The 15,900-nt window shown below is 40.8% G+C and overlaps 1 protein-coding gene across 1 annotated transcript in view; it reads right to left on the bottom strand.

Annotated features, from left to right (window-relative positions):
• Positions 1-13,565, bottom strand: part of LOC101279174 (cytochrome b-245 heavy chain) — a 35,722-nt gene extending 22,157 nt beyond the window's left edge. Inside the window, exons 1-4 of the mRNA XM_004281331.4 lie at positions 13,433-13,565; positions 11,158-11,253; positions 9,437-9,547; positions 149-233 (exon numbers count right to left, since the gene is read on the bottom strand). Of these exons, the coding sequence (XP_004281379.1) occupies positions 149-233; positions 9,437-9,547; positions 11,158-11,253; positions 13,433-13,477 (337 nt within the window). The 5' untranslated portion in view covers positions 13,478-13,565. The remainder of the gene's footprint in view (positions 1-148; positions 234-9,436; positions 9,548-11,157; positions 11,254-13,432) is intronic.
• Positions 13,566-15,900: the final 2,335 nt, after the last annotated feature.

The raw sequence follows: 15,900 nt of genomic DNA, 5'->3' as shown, positions 1-15,900 counted from the left end.
ATTTTTTCATAGAACTCATTCAAAAAGTACACATCCAATCACCACCTAATCTACCTGCAAAGGCTGATCCCTTATTTTAAAAATATCTTAGAGGGAACACTCTGGTTCCAAGTTTCCTTTGCAATCTCAAATATCTTAATGAACATACCAGTGTGAAGTGCAATCATCCATGCCACCATTTTATGAAAGGTGAGGTTCCTGTCCAGTTGTCTTCGAATTCTTGTTGAGCAGCACTTTGGATTAAAGGGAAAAGAATGAAATCGTAATTGTTAACAAGAAAGTCTTCTCTGTGCCAGGCATTAGACACATATCATCTCATTTAATTCTTATGACCACCCTAAAAACTACATCATTCTACCCATTTGACAGATGAGAACACTGAGGCTCAGATAGATGTAGTCATCTTCCCAAGGTCAAACAGCCAATAAGTGGCATGGCTGGCTTAACCAATGTTTTAGGTTCTCGTACTATTAACATAAAAAGCCTCTCATGGAATCCATTGCTTAATTGTATAAAATATGAATTTGGACAGAAAACATCTAACTACATAGTTTCTAGTTCAGATTAATTTATTTAATAACGAGGGGATATAGAAATTTTAAAAGGACAGGGCTGCCCTCAAAGACCTGAAAGTCCATGGGGATACAGACAAGTGAACAGTTCTAGAACAAGTGAATAGTTTTAGAAGAGCACCCTTCCAGGACATAGACACTATGAGAGGAGAAAAAAAGTGTCCACCTGCATATGTTGATAGAGACAACATAACAAGGGAGATCATTAACAAAATAATCATAGCAAAAATTATAATAGTACTTACAAAGAACTTGTGCAAGGAGCTGCTTTAAGTGTTTTTTTTTTATTGTTTTTAAAATTTTTGACCGCACTGTGCAGCACGCAGGATCTTAGTTCCCTGACCAGGGATCGGACCTGCACCCCCTGCAGTGGAAGTGCAGAGTCTTAACCACTGGACCGCCAGGGAAGTCCCTAGGAGTTGCTTTAAGTGTTTTACATGCATCGACTCATTTCATTCTTACATTAATCCTATGTGGGAGGTACCATTATTATCACCACATGACAGATGAGGAAACAAAGGCATAGAGAAGTTACCTTCCCTTAGGTTGCATAGTTAATAAGTGACAGAGCTGAGGTCTAAACCCAGGCTCTCTGATGCCAGAGATATCAACATTCTGATATTTCATACCTTTTATGATTACCTTGGCATTAAAATGGCATTTTGGTCAACTGGTTAGTGTAATTGTCCTACCGACATATGTTAGAAGATGTGGGTTTGAATCTGGATTCATGTCAATGCCCAAAGTAGAGGAAAAAAACAAAACAAAACCTGGTTTCTGGTTGAATCAGACAGAGCTTTGTTCTCTGAAAAGTGGTCAAGTGCTCGCTCTGGATGCTTTGTTTCCAAGGCTAGATGTACTGCCATAGAGATTCAGAAAACTTCTAAGGGGAACAGAGTGAAGTGCAAAAAAACCCCCAAAACCAAACAAAAAGCTCCGGTACTTTAAATACCTGGTTCCAAACATATTCAATGTCAATATACGGGTGTTAAATATTTGGCTTATTTATTTTTAATAAAATGTTCTGGTTTTATAGAAAAAATAGAATTGCATAGAAAATTGTGCTTACTCCACTACCTCTGAGTTAGCTACATCTAGGGAGGGCAGGCTGTTTGGATCATGAAAGCAGGTTCCTGGAACTGCAGAAATACCAGTAAGGAAGACACTGAAGACTTCAGAGAAAGGAAAAAACATTTAGGCTTTATTGAGTGACTTCTGTGAGCCAGGCAGTTTACCCATAATCATTGCCTCATTTAATGTAACCAGATAAGTATTACTGTCCTTATTTTACAGATAACAAAACTAAAGCTAACTCTCACATTGGCTGGGATCCAGGACGATTTGTCTTTAAGGTTCATTCCCTTTTCCATCAAACCAAATGTAAAGATACAGTCACTATTATTCTACATGTCTAAAAACCAAGACAAGAAGTTAAGTGAAAGTACTCTATCTGGAAAGTGAGGTTAGAGGGAGTAAGTTTGGGAAGGGAAGGAAACCAATAAAGGGTGTATTAGCACATCAACTACCACTACCATATCTTATCAACGGGCTCTCCGATCAGGGAACTCTGGGAGACTGTGTAGGATACGCCCCCAGAGGTTTGTTACCTGAGGGGTTAGGAAACTTGGGTAGTCTCTACCAACTCCTATCCATCATTGGCTGAGGGCTCTTCCCAGGGCATCAACTCCCTGGCATTTCCGGCTTGTCCCAGGAGAGGGCTGAAAGAAAATCCTCAGGCAGAGAATGACCTGAGCTGGCAGAAGACAGCTGCCCCATGTACTGGAACTGACAGTGCAGAGGGAATACGGGTGGAACCCTACCAGCAGCAGCTACAACAACCTGTTCACCGGTGACTCAGGCTCTCAAAATAAGGGTTTCCTGGTTGAAATCACTTCTTTTACACCTCTGTGGGTGAAGAACTGACTGTCCTGTTTTCTTTTATAGCCTCATTGTCTTTTGTGTTTATTTCAAGCGCCGTACATTGTTTTACTCCTTTGTAGTTTTTACAGTGTTAAGGAAATATCTTTTTCCTGTTTCCTGATTGCTAGGTTCCTCCACAGCTTCGTAGAGTCCTTGTGGTAGGCAGAATTGTAAGATGTTCCCCAATGGCCTTATATAATCTCCTCCCCTTGAGTGCGGGTGAGACCTGACCTATAACTATGATAGGATGACACTCCTGTGATTTCGTTACCTTATATGGAAAAAGGGATTTTGCAGAGGTAATTAAAATCCCAAATTGACCTTAAGAGAGAGATGATCTGGGTGGGCCTGACCCAATCACACGAGCCCTTTAAATCTGAGTCTAAAAGTCAGAAATCTTAGGTGCAAGAAGTATTTGATACGCTGCTGCTGGCTTGAAGATGGAAGGGGCCACATGGCAAGGAATACACCTCGGATCTGAGAGCAGCCCCAGAGTAACTGTCAGCAAGAGACAGGGACCTTAGTCCTGCAGCTGCCAGGGACTGGATTTTGCCAACAAGAATGAGCTTGGAAGATTTTACCCAGAGTCTGCATATGAGTATTCAGCCCAGTTGACGCCTTGATGTCAGCTTTGTGACACCCTGAGCAAGCAGGATGCTGGACTTCTGCACAGCTGTGAACTAGTAAACGGGAGTTGCTTTAAGCCTCTAAGTTTGTGGAAATTTGTTACACAGAAGTAGATCATTTAATACAGTCCTCATTGGAGTGATAGACGCAATTGGAGTCCCAAGAATGAGAGAATGGGAATTAGTAGGGTCAGAAAGCAATTTGCCATCAGATATATCTGTGCTGGACCCCAGCCCTACCACCTAGCTGTGTGACATTGAACAATATGCTCAGTTTCCAGCTTTCTCACCTATATATTTATCATAATTATTCCCTTGTAGGTCTGTTTCATAGATTCATTGAGAGGTATTTAATAAACACTCGCTTTTTTTTTGGTATCATTATTTAATTTTTCAGCTAGTATGGCATGGCTCCCCAGCTAGAGGGTAAGCATCCTGTGTGCAGAGCAATATATCATGTATTTTTAACAATCCTTACATAACTATTTGGTTAAATGACATTTTCACTGTCCTAGAACCCAAGACAATTATTCTAAACCTATAGAGATGTATTTACCCACATATCTATACATGCCAAACGATTTTCTTTTCTACTTCCAGACAAATTGTTTTGAAACTTTTGGGGGAAAAGATACTTGCTCCTGCATGCTGAATTTGAAGAAAAGGAATGTGGTTTCCTCATGGTCTCTACACTGTCTCCATAGTTCTACCCTTATCATCATCAACATGGATCATCAAAAATATGAAACAATAGATTTCAATGTCCCTTATCAGCTTGAGCAACAAACTGTTAGACAAAAGTTAACTGAGTGCCAGAAAAATGGAGAGATGTGCTTGGGAAACACAAGGTCCATTCAGTAATAGTCTGATCTTAATAGGTGGGTTAAAAAAATGCTATTTAGTATGAAATACATACATTTTATTAGAAGAAAAAACGGAGACTCTTAGTCACTAATGAGTTAGTAGAACTAACTAAGGTCCTACCAGGGCACCAATCCCTCATTTTTCCAAGCCACCCTCTATAGTGTGGTCAGGAATGGCAAACACATCCAAAGAGAAGCCGTAAGCCATGATTATACGGGGCTTCCAGATATAATTTCCTCATCATTTCCTGACAAGGTGGCAAGATGGCTGGTTGGTGGGGTAGAAAGGAGGCCTTTGCTGCCTGTGACTGCCCAGGGCTTTTTTCTCCCTCCCTACCATGCAGAAACCATTTTTATGCTTTTGAGTCACTTGTGAATTACCGCCAGCCACCTACCAATTACCCAAGCTGCCATCATGCACAACAGCTTCCTCACCGAACAACTGCTCTTCTTTTTGCCATTGACTTCTAAAGGGAAGTTCCTCTGTTACTGTCAACTAGAGCCTTGCCCAATCTCAATAAGCTAACATTCAAGTGCAAGGGAGATTATTGAGTTATCTCGGCAGCTTGCTATGCTCGATTCAAACTGTGAGAGCAAAAAAATTCAAAGCATTGAGAAATGGAACAAAGAAGTGCATATTTAATGGGGCAAAACATTAGCTCCTGTAACATGAGTGTTATGGAAACTTTAAAGTTCTATTTTATGTACACCTGGTCTCGCCACAGGTGCCACGAATGAATCTGAATTAGATATTTATATGCAGTTTGAGAGAAATTGCAAAAGCCAGCCTTGAATCTACAGAACTCAGGCAAAGAAACTGACAGTAATGTTGAAACCTGGTGGCAGTAGAATATGTGATAAATACGAAGAACACCACTGGATTTGTACAGCACTGCCTATAATTTTGAAATTACATGTTTATCTTCTATCTCTTCCATAAAACTCTAAGCTCCCTGAGCTCATGGCTCATCCATGTCTTACTCTCTACTCACTCTACGTCCGCTGTGCTTAGCATATAGTTGGCACTCAACAAATATTTGTTAACTGACAACTCATTAGTTGACAGGCTTAGTCCATTAACACACTTTTAGAATATCATTCATATTCATTCTTACACTTGCATTATCTCACCTGCTTTTTAGCTAAAAACAACAACAAAAAGAAAAACAACAACTATGAGACAGGAAGTCCAAGAGCCTTGCCCTGGACCACATGGTCAGATATAGAGCTATATCGAGGGCCTCTGACCCCCAGGCTATATAAGGTTAGAGAAAAGAGCTCACTCTCTTGCCTTCCTGTTTCTTTCTGATCTTCAGACTAGAACTTCCATCCAAGTTGAGGTTATTAAGGCTTCTTTGGGGACTTCTGTATGCTGAGTCCCACCATTCCCCATTTCCCTCGACAGAGCAGGCTCAGAGTCTTTACCCCTAGTTTTCCTGGGGTGGGCCAACCCTGTGGTTTTCTTTCTTTCTCCAGTTCTGTGACTGTTAAGTTTGCATAAAGGCCTACTAATAAATCCTTGAAGTTACAACACCCCTGTCACTTCTAGCCTAGGTTATTCAGCCTGCCCAAATATTCATATATACATGATGGCCTTTCTAAGACCGTAGGACCACCACAAGAGAGTTTTTTTTGTTTTTTGTTTTTTGTTGTTTTTGTGGTACGCGGGCCTCTCACTGTTGTGGCCTCTCCCGTTGCGGAGCACAGGCTCTGGACGCGCAGGCTCAGCGGCCATGGCTCACGGGCCCAGCCACAAGAGAGTTTTGAGTTTAGGTGGCATGTAGGAAAGTGAAGAGGCTCTGGAGGCACAAGCACCTGGGCTGGAATCCCAACACTCCCAATGAATTTCATCCCCACCTCACTGGTCTGACATGCAGATTTCGCGAGGTGAGGTCCAGGAAGACTCAATAAGTGGCAGGTGTTATAATTTCCAACATTAGTCACAGCATGTGTACTCATTTTAATCCCAATCAGAATAGAAGGTTCTTTGCCCAGTTAACATTTCAGATTGGGAAATCTGGAGGAGGGACACACCCCATCTGTAAAAGAATCTTACTTGCTGCTAATTTTTAAAAATATTTTCTTTGACATACAGGTCTCTCTGGTTAGAGAGTTGAGTGTCTCTGCAATTTGAAGAGCAGCCTCATTTCACCCTGTCTTTAGAGACTCTCATGAGGATCTTCCCTCCTTTTAGGCCACAGGAAGCCTAAAAGTGGCCATTACAACATGTGCCACTCATGGGGCATGGCCACGCAACGGCATCGCAATTTGGGCCTGTGGGGTAACAAGGATTTCTTAACAGGCTGTCCTGGCGAAAACACTGCCTGTTTCTCAGGGTTTACTTCCTCTAAATAGAAAGTATTTGAACAGGGGGTGGGGGGAGAATAAAAAAGCTACAGTCCCCGAACTTCATTTAGCAAATGTTCATTGGGCACCTGCAATATACCAGATGTTGTACTTTACAGGTGGTTCATCAATAAAACTTTGCAATTACCCTATGATCCAGCAATCCCACTCCTGGGCATATATCCGGACAAAACTCTAATTCAAAAAGATACATGCACCCCAATGTTCATAGCAGCACTATTCACAAGAGCCAAGACATGGAAACAACCTAAATGTCCATCAAAAGATGAATGGATAAAGAAGATGTGGTACATATATACGATGGAATACTACTCAGCCATAAAAAGAATGAAATAATGCCATTTCCAGCAACATGGATGGACCCAGAGATGATCATACTAAGTGAAGTAAGTCAGAAATAAAGACAAATGCCATAGGATATAACTTATATGTGGAATCTGAAATATGACACAGCTGAACCTATCTACGAAGCACAAACAGACTCACAGAGAGAACAGACCTGTGGTTGCCAAGGGGGAGCGGTGTGGGGGAGTTTGGGGTTAGTAGATGCAAACTATTACATATACAATGGATGAACAACAAGGTCCTACTGTATAGCACAGGAAACTATATTCAATGTCCTGTGATAAATTGTAATGGAAAAGAATATAAAAAGAATGTATATATATGAATAACTGAGTCAATTTGGTGTACAGCATAAATTAACACAACATTGTAAATCAACTATACTTCAATTTAAAAAAAAGAAAACTTTTCAATCAAATGGAATTCTACCTCTGTGGTTTCTTAGGTTAAAAAGATGATTTTGGAAATCCTTGTAATCAATGTCTACTGTTAGTTGTAGCCTGCTAACCCTATATTAGTAAATCAAGTATTGTATATTCTCAAAGAAAAAGAATCTCCTTAGGATCAATGTGAATTTAGTAAGACTAGAGAAAATGAGGCAGAGCTCAAGGCAAGTTTTGTTATTGGCAGTTTAGATCACTTTCCTTCACACACTTAGTCTTCGATTACCAATTAAGTATTAACATCTCAGCTATACATTTAAGGTCCTAGTTTACCAGCAAAGCTCCAGCCTGACCTCGGACACCTACCCTTTAAAATCCCTACACTCCCATCAAAGTAGATTGCTTGCTTCTCTCCACTATAAATGACCTCTACTTAATAGGTAATTTTTTTTAAAAGCTAGTTAATATAAAAAGAACATCTTATTAAAAGGAAAAAGAGAGGCTACTAGTCACTAATGGGCAGTGGAATGGGTCCCACCAGGGTATCAGTCCCTAACTTTGGAAGAGCTGCCCTCTATGGTGTGGTCAGGAATGGCAAACACATCCAAAGAGAAGCCACAAGTCATGATCACACAGGACTTTCAAGGATATGATTTCCTCACCATTCCCTGTGCTTTTGCCCATACCGTTTTCTCCATGTAGAATGTCTTTCTCTCTCCTTTACATCTCGTACAGGCTTATTTTATCCTTATATGCCCATATCTGATGCCACCTTCTCTAAGAAGCCTTTTTCCATCCCCTGCGCCACCTGATATAATTTCCCCCTCCTTTGATGGATTCCCTGTGGCTCCTTATTTGTAACATTTTGTGGGACCCATCATATTTTGCTTTGTATCGTATTAATTTGAGTACATGTGCAGATTCCAAGTTCCTCTTTTCTCATCTTTGTATAACAATATCAATAAGAAATTCGTATACCATTTTATAGATTACAAAAGCTCTTCCTACATAATCATTTTTTTCTTCTAGCATAGTATATTAGGGGCTCTCTGGATTGTTGAAGTGAGGGTGAAAGACCCCGGGCATTTAGAAAGCTCTGAACTCCTCAATTCCATGGACATAACACCTGTCACATTCATTACATAGTGACTCATAGCTCATTGATCCCATCTTCTTTGGATATTATCCACAAAAGAGATTTTCTCTGACTTAAAAATTTTGAGAAACATGGCACTGTGAGATTAATTCCCAAATTTCACGTCAGTCTCATAAATCTCTGCTTATATACATATACATATGTCATATGATGTATGTCTGTGTGTGTACATGCATATGTACTTTATTGCTATTGTTGAGGTATATGTTGATTGGTTGTTGTTTACTTTTTGTTTGTTTGTTTTTAATGTCTGTTCCAGGTTAAATGGCTATCCCAAGGAGCTCCACCAACAAATAATATAAAAATAAACTAGAGAATCAAGCATTGCTTGGCTTGTGAATATTGTACAGAGGTTGGAATCCTCACAAACTCTTGGTTTGCTTTCCCTATTGGTGCAGCCACTATGGAGAACAGTATGGAGGTTCCTCAAAAAACTAAAAATATAACTACCATATGACCCAGCAATCCCACCACTGGATATATACCCTGAGAAAACCATAATTCAAAAAGAGTCATGTACCACAATGTTCATTGCAGCTCTATTTACAATAGCCAGGACATGGAAGCAACCTACGTGTCCATCAACAGATGAATGGATAAAGAAGATGTGGCACATGTATACAATGGAATATTACTCAGCCATAAAAAGAAATGAAATTGAGCTATTTATAATGAGGTGGATAGACCTAGAGTCTGTCATACAGAGTGAAGTAAGTCAGAAAGAGAAAAACAAATACCGTATGCTAACACATATATATGGTATCTTAAAAAAAATGGTCATGAAGAACCTAGGGGCAAGATGGGAATAAAGATGCAGACCTACTAGAGAATGGACTTGAGGACATGGGGAAGGGGAAGGGTAAGCTGGGATGAAGTGAGAGAGTGGCATGGACATATATACACTACCAAACGTAAAGCAGATAGCTAGTGGGAAGCAGCCACATAGCACAGGGAGATCAGCTCGGTGCTTTGTGACCACCTGGACGGGTGGGATAGGGAGGGTGGGAGGGAGACGCAAAAGGGAGGAGATATGGGGATATATGTATATGTATAGCTGATTCACTTTGTTATAAAGCAGAAACTAACACAGCACTGCAAAGCAATTATACTCCAATAAAGATGTTAAAAAAGGGGGGGGGCGGCATTGAGCTTGATGGCCTTCGAAATTCTGAGGAACCCAAACTTTGTAAATGTTGGTTCTTACCGCACTGGAACCCCTGAGGAAAGACAGTAGATTTCGACAGACTGGCAGCAGAATCAGCATGCAGTTGAAATTCAGGCAGGCTGCAGGGGCCCTGGCCAGTGCCAGCGCTGACTGGAAAAGGCAGGATAAGAAGCAGGGTGACTCTTGTGTGCCCAGGACACCGCCCGCCCCACTTGCCTACACCCACTCCCCCAGGCTTCCCAGCATGAGGCCCACACTCCAGAGATATCAAGTTATAGGGGCTTCCCTGGTGGTGCAGTGGTTGAGAGTCTGCCTGCCGATGCAGGGGACCTGGGTTCGTGCCCCGGTCCGGGAAGATCCCACATGCCGCAGAGCGGCTGGGCTCGTGAGCCTGCGCATCCGGAGCCTGTGCTCCGCAACGGGAGAGGCCACAACAGTGAGAGGCCCACGTACCGCAAAAAAAAAAAAAAAAAAAAAAAAAAGAGGTATCAAGTTATCTGGGAAGGAAGGTCCTTTAGAGCCAGGGCTCTTCTTCATCATAAATGAATAAAATGTTGGGGTGGGGAGCAAGGGCCAGATTAAAATAAATATTATGAATATTTTCAAACATAAAGAGAATTTGAAATAATTTCACAATGAATACCTGTTGATTCATCTCCAAGATTCTACCTTTTACATTTTACAATGGTTGCTTTAGCACATGTCTATTCACTTCTCCATCCATCTACCCATCCCTCTATCCATCCATCAATGCATCTTATTTTTGATGTATTTCCAAGTAAGTTGCAGATATCGGTTTACTTCCTCCTAAATATTTAAGCATGCATATCATTAACTAGAGTTCAGTATAGAAATTAGGTCTTTGTAAAGAAGATTTTCTTAGCACATAGACTAACCTCAACAGTAACTAAGTTCGTATGGTATAATTGTTCTTTGTAATGCCTAAAGAAGTTGCATATTTTGGAGGAGGAAAATGCAAAGGGAAATCATCCTTTTCAGCATCAACCTGAATAAGTTAACAACAATTATAATAATGTAGTGTAATTATATGTTATAATTATTTATGCATATGATGTATAATACATATTATAATTAGTATTATTAAGTAATGGTTTCAGTATGATGTAACAAATGATATCCTCTGGGGGCAGCCGTAATTGTACTTATTTTCTTATTTTCATTTATGATGAAGAAGAGCCCTGTCAGTTCAAGGAAACTGAGAATGTTATTGGACCCAAGAAAAGTCAGGGGCCTTTGCTCTGCCAGTCGAGTCAAAGAACGTGATCTTTGGGCAGGTTCCTCAAAGCCTCCATATGTAGGGAGAGGCTTATTTCCTGAAGAGTATTTCATAACATGTCATTAGGAGCAGGGTTTTTCATGCACAAAAGTTAATAGGAATCGGATGATTTAGAGAATATAGGAAGTCCCACTTGTGCCACCTGTGTCACCCCTGGATCGATCTTTCCAACCTGCCCATCCATTCCGGAGTCAGTATTAGATTTCTCCTTCAAGCTAACAGTAGCACAGTAGTTCTTGGGAGGGGAAGGATGCTGCTGGGACCCTCTGCCACACTTCTGTCTGTCCCACACTGGAAGGCCTAAAGACTCTTGCCCAGGGGGTTGCAATGGAGGGAGTGAGGCCGATGGTGCTCTTTGTGTTGGTCAGAATATTTCTTTAAAATGTTAAAAGGAATAGGAACAAGAATCTCTGATTAGACATGGGAGCCAGTCAATACTGAGGGAGATGGAACTTCTACTTACCCCAAGAAGTTTTCGAGTGTAGAAGAACTTATCTGGAATATCATAAACCCGGTAGTACCAGACAAAGAGGAAGACGTTCATCCCCAGCCATACCAGCTGCACAAACAGAAGTGGTTGCGTGAAGTTGTCATGTTTCAACAGGTAGATTTCACAGCAGTTTAGAGTCAGACCAAGGTCAGGACTTCCCCAAGTACAGCCTTTGATTAAGGTGGTTACAAAGCCAGCTCCTTCCTGCAAGAGTATCACTACACTTCTCTGTAAGTAACCTTTCCTCCCTGTGTTGTCCCCCGTGATTGTTATACTACTTGGGCCGTATGCCGAGTTATTATCTATCTCCCCTCCTTTCTTTCTCCTCCTTTTAGATTGATAGATGACAGCAGGTGACTCTTCTTACAAAGAGAAGGGAAAGGAATCTGTTCCTATACTGTCCTCTGCACCAGCAGGACTTTGTGTTTGATTCTCACAGGTGTGATTACCTCTCTCCGCCACACAGCATCCCGCCCCAGCTAGTGGAGGTCTCATCAGCTAAAATGACAAGGCTTTAATTCTACTTGATAAGTTTTGCTTCACTTTTTAAATTTTTTTTTTTTTTTTTTTTTTTTGCGATACGCGGGCTTCTCACTGTCGTGGCCTCTCCCGTTGCGGAGCACAGGCTCCGGACGCACAGGCTCAGCGGCCATGGCTCACGGGCCCAGCCGCTCTGCGGCATGTGGGATCTTCCCGGACCGGGGCACGAACCCGTGTCCCCTGCATCGGCAGGCGGACTCTCAACCACTGCGCCACCAGGGAAGCCCTGCTTCACTTTTGAAAGAGGGAATATTCAGCATCAATGAGGGAATGAGAGGCATGGGATTATTTTTTTTTTAAGGGAGATCCTTCTAGATTGTGACTGCTCATTTCATCCCAAGCACTGATTGCATCAAACGATGACTCTACCCAGTCCTCCACCTTCAGCTCCACAGTAGCAATCTGTTCTTAACTGTGCTTTGAGGCTATTTGATGTCCTTCGATGCTTGAGAAGAGTCTCTCTTTATAAAGAAGAAGGTACTAAAACCACTTCTCCATTTCCTAACCTTGTCATTTTTACTCTTGCCTTCCAAGCTGTGGGTTCACTTTCAAGTACATGAGTGTATAATTTAGACAGAGGTCACTTCCCTGGGAAAACTGTGGTAAGAGCTAAAAGTGTTTATACTTGAACTTATTTTTTAAAGGAGTAATCTGTTCTTCAAATGGGGATAAGAAATCAACTTAACAGCTTGGAGTCCTCAGAACAATTCTGTATTGCATTAGAGTGTTGATTTGGCTTAATTTTTTTTAAATGACAAAATATTTGTGATTTTTATTTTATCTGTGCCACTCATTTCTCTCTACCTCTACAGCTCAAAGAGTCATATTTACTTCATGATAAATTCTTTCAAAAAATTCATACATAAGTGTTATTTTTAACATCTGGGTAATACTTTAGTTGGCTATTTGGAAAAGCTACTTATAAATCACATTTCTATCTTCCCAATTGTCTGTGATTGCTTTGCTGAGACCACCATCTTAAAAAAATAGTTGATCTATGTTATGTTAAAAACTAAAGAAATCATCATGTCTGTTCGAAAATTAGCCATATCTTTACTTACAAAAATTGTTTCTCAAGACAGACTATATTGATTTATATACAGCTAAATATAATATATATCATATATACGCTATAAATATGTGTCTAGATAGTTTTTTTTTCAATTCCCTTCCCTTAAATTTTTAAAAACCTCACAAATAACTAAAGTTTACCTCAGAGAAAAGAAGACACTTTTTTAAAAAAGAAAATTGAGAACTTCAATTATTTTTGGTGTAATTACTGAAATAAAGGCCAATTTCCCATACACGAGCCAGTCTTGCATTTGTTATTTGGAAAACTGTATAAAATTTCAATTGCCCATTTTTAGGTGGTATAAATACATTAAAAGTAGAGAAATTTGCCTCTGAGTAAACAAGGATCATTAGCATGAAATGTCTCCTACTCCCACTGTGAAACGCTGGCTAATTTATTACTCCTAAAAACTCCAGAAATAAACTAGGTGAAGTGAGTCCCCAGATACATTCTTTCCATGAATAAGTTTGGAAGAATGGACTCACTCTGCTTACAGATGGATGCATGTTCACATAATAAATCAGTTTCAACACAATTTCTCAAACAAAACAAACAAAAAAGCTTTGCTCTATTTTCATTTCCAAGAGAACCCAAACAAGTCGGAGAATTTTTCATTTCATTCTCATGGGTACTTACAATGACGAAGATGGACAGGCCCTCATTCACAAACAAGTTCCCCATGGTGGCAGAGGTTCAGTGCCTTGAGTGTGCGCCTTTCTTCTCTGCTATGCTTCTTCCTCCCATGAGGAAATGAAAACAGCAGCCTTGGGGCAATCTGTTTCCTTTTCTATGATCAGAAATTAGCTAATCATTGGTCAACTGAAAAGCTTGTCTCCATAACAAATTTAAATCTTTAACCACAAAAAAATGACAGAAAAAAAGTCTACAATGATCCAATCACAACTAAACATAGTGTGAAATGAAACTAATTTCTACAACTGAGAGGCAAATAACAGTACAATTCATGGTGTTTTACACTGTGAATTAATTTTTGGACTGATCAGTTATCAAGTGTCAATTTTTAAAAAGTCACCCAACTAGTCATGACTTTGGGCTAGGTAAAAAACATTAAATAGATGTGGTATCTTTTGATAGGCTGGCGCAGCATTCAGAGTCTTGTTGAGAAAAATTATAACAGGTGTGATCGCTGATATTTATAGAATGCTTACTTTGTGCCAATTTTCTAAGATATGTATGTGTGCATGTAAATACATGTGTATGTACATATATACATACACATATGTATATATGAGTTGATACATATCTTATGTGTGTGTCTACACACAAAGACACCCATACACACACATACATAAATTCAGTATATAAATAAATTAATTCGATACTAACAATTCAACACTATAAAGTACTTTCTATTATTAGGATTACATTTACAGATGAGGAAACTGAGACCCAGAGCCGTTAAGTTACGTGGCCAAGGTCATGCAGTTAGGAAACCATGCAGTTGGGATTTAAAACCCAAGCAATTTGGCTATACTTTTAGCCACGATACCAGACAAAAAAGCCTGACAGTGGCAACCACATCCCAGATCACTCCTAATACAACCATGGGAAAAGAAAACATAACAAATAGACCAAAATGTTTGAATGACTGTAGTATTCCCAGGCGGACGTGACATTTTTCTAGGCAAGGTAGGTAAACAGGGTCAGAACAAAGGTATGTCAGATGTGGTAGACGCCAAAGGCAGATTTAGCATTTTTTTTTTCTCTGACTCCCATCCAGTCTTTAGGACATGAAAGAGACAGAAGGGTAGGATGGTAACCCCTGATTGCATCAGGGTGGTTGTACAACAGCTAGAGTGAATAGAGAGGTAAAAGAAGAAACTGAAGGAGCGAAAGGGAACAAGAGAAGAAAAAAGAGGAGAGGCCTGAACTCTTTGGGTTATTGTCTATGAAGCACTTGAGACAACCTGCAGAATTATGACCGTGAGTAAAATAATATTGTTTTTCACTTTTTAATATTTAAGGAAAGGTACTCCACTGTGACTTTCTGCATGGCTCTTGAGTCATAGGTAACCCACATAAAAGACAGTCGGTTCCCTGGTTCAGTTACACACAGAGATGAGTTCAAAGACACACAGTTAGACCATCAAGTTATACGCCAGTTATTTGCCTCTCTGCTCTGGGACTTATTCCTCAGCCTTTACTCGCTCTGTTCTGTTTCAGATGAGGAACAGAGGGTGGAGGATAGGGACACCCCCCGCTTTCTGCTTCAAGTGGCATCTTGGAAGTGGCTGCCTTTCCACCGGAAGCTCCGGCTCCCACCGGCCAGCCTTCCCCACTGTGGCCTGAGCTCCTACTGGCCGTCACCACCGTAGTTCCAGCTCCTGCCACAGGCCCTGGCTTCTGGGCTTGACTTACACAACCTCCTCCTGCCAGGTTTCGTCCAACCCGGAGGGCGGTCACCACTTCCTGTAGTTGTTAATCTTGATGTTGCCTCTGCGCCCACGTTGGGATTCTCCACTTTCCCATCATCCGTGTAGCAAATCCCTGGGGTGAAATTCCCTCTGCTGAGATAGGGTGGTTTCTGTTTTCCTGACTGGACTTTACCTGATACAGAAAGGAATTCAGACCTGTACTCATTTTCTGGTGGAATTAAAGAAGTGAGGCATATATGCCTAACGAGGAATAAAACACCTTAAAATCTGCTCTCCCTCTGTCTGTTACTCTCACATTCTTTCACAGGGATGACTGCGGCTCCATCAGCCTCTTTGAAACTTAGCAAAGTCTTCCCCTCCCTACCCCTCCTCTCTTTTCTCTTTCCCAGCCTACTGGGAAAGGGTCGATCTTCCCTTACTCTATCTTAATCTTCAAGTCTCTCCCACATTTTTTCATGTACCTCCTGAGGCCCGTGCTCTGCTGGGGAAGCAATGGAGAAGGGACCCTGGATACTCATATACTAGGAAATAATGTTCCTCGAATATTCCCCAACTTCTTTCCCCTCCCTCCGCAGTTTGAGAAGAAAATTCAAAAAAGAAAGAATATTTTTGTGGGTGATCAACCATTCCCTCCTATGGCTTTTTTTTTTCTCCTTTATAAAAGTAATCACAGGGCTGTGAGTAGAGCTGTCTTACGAGCCTTAAGAA

This window comes from Orcinus orca, chromosome X, assembly GCF_937001465.1.
Source record: "Orcinus orca chromosome X, mOrcOrc1.1, whole genome shotgun sequence".
Classification (NCBI taxonomy): Eukaryota; Metazoa; Chordata; class Mammalia; order Artiodactyla; family Delphinidae; genus Orcinus; species Orcinus orca.
Note: the sequence above shows the minus strand (reverse complement) of the source record. Positions and strands in the feature narration are given on the sequence as shown.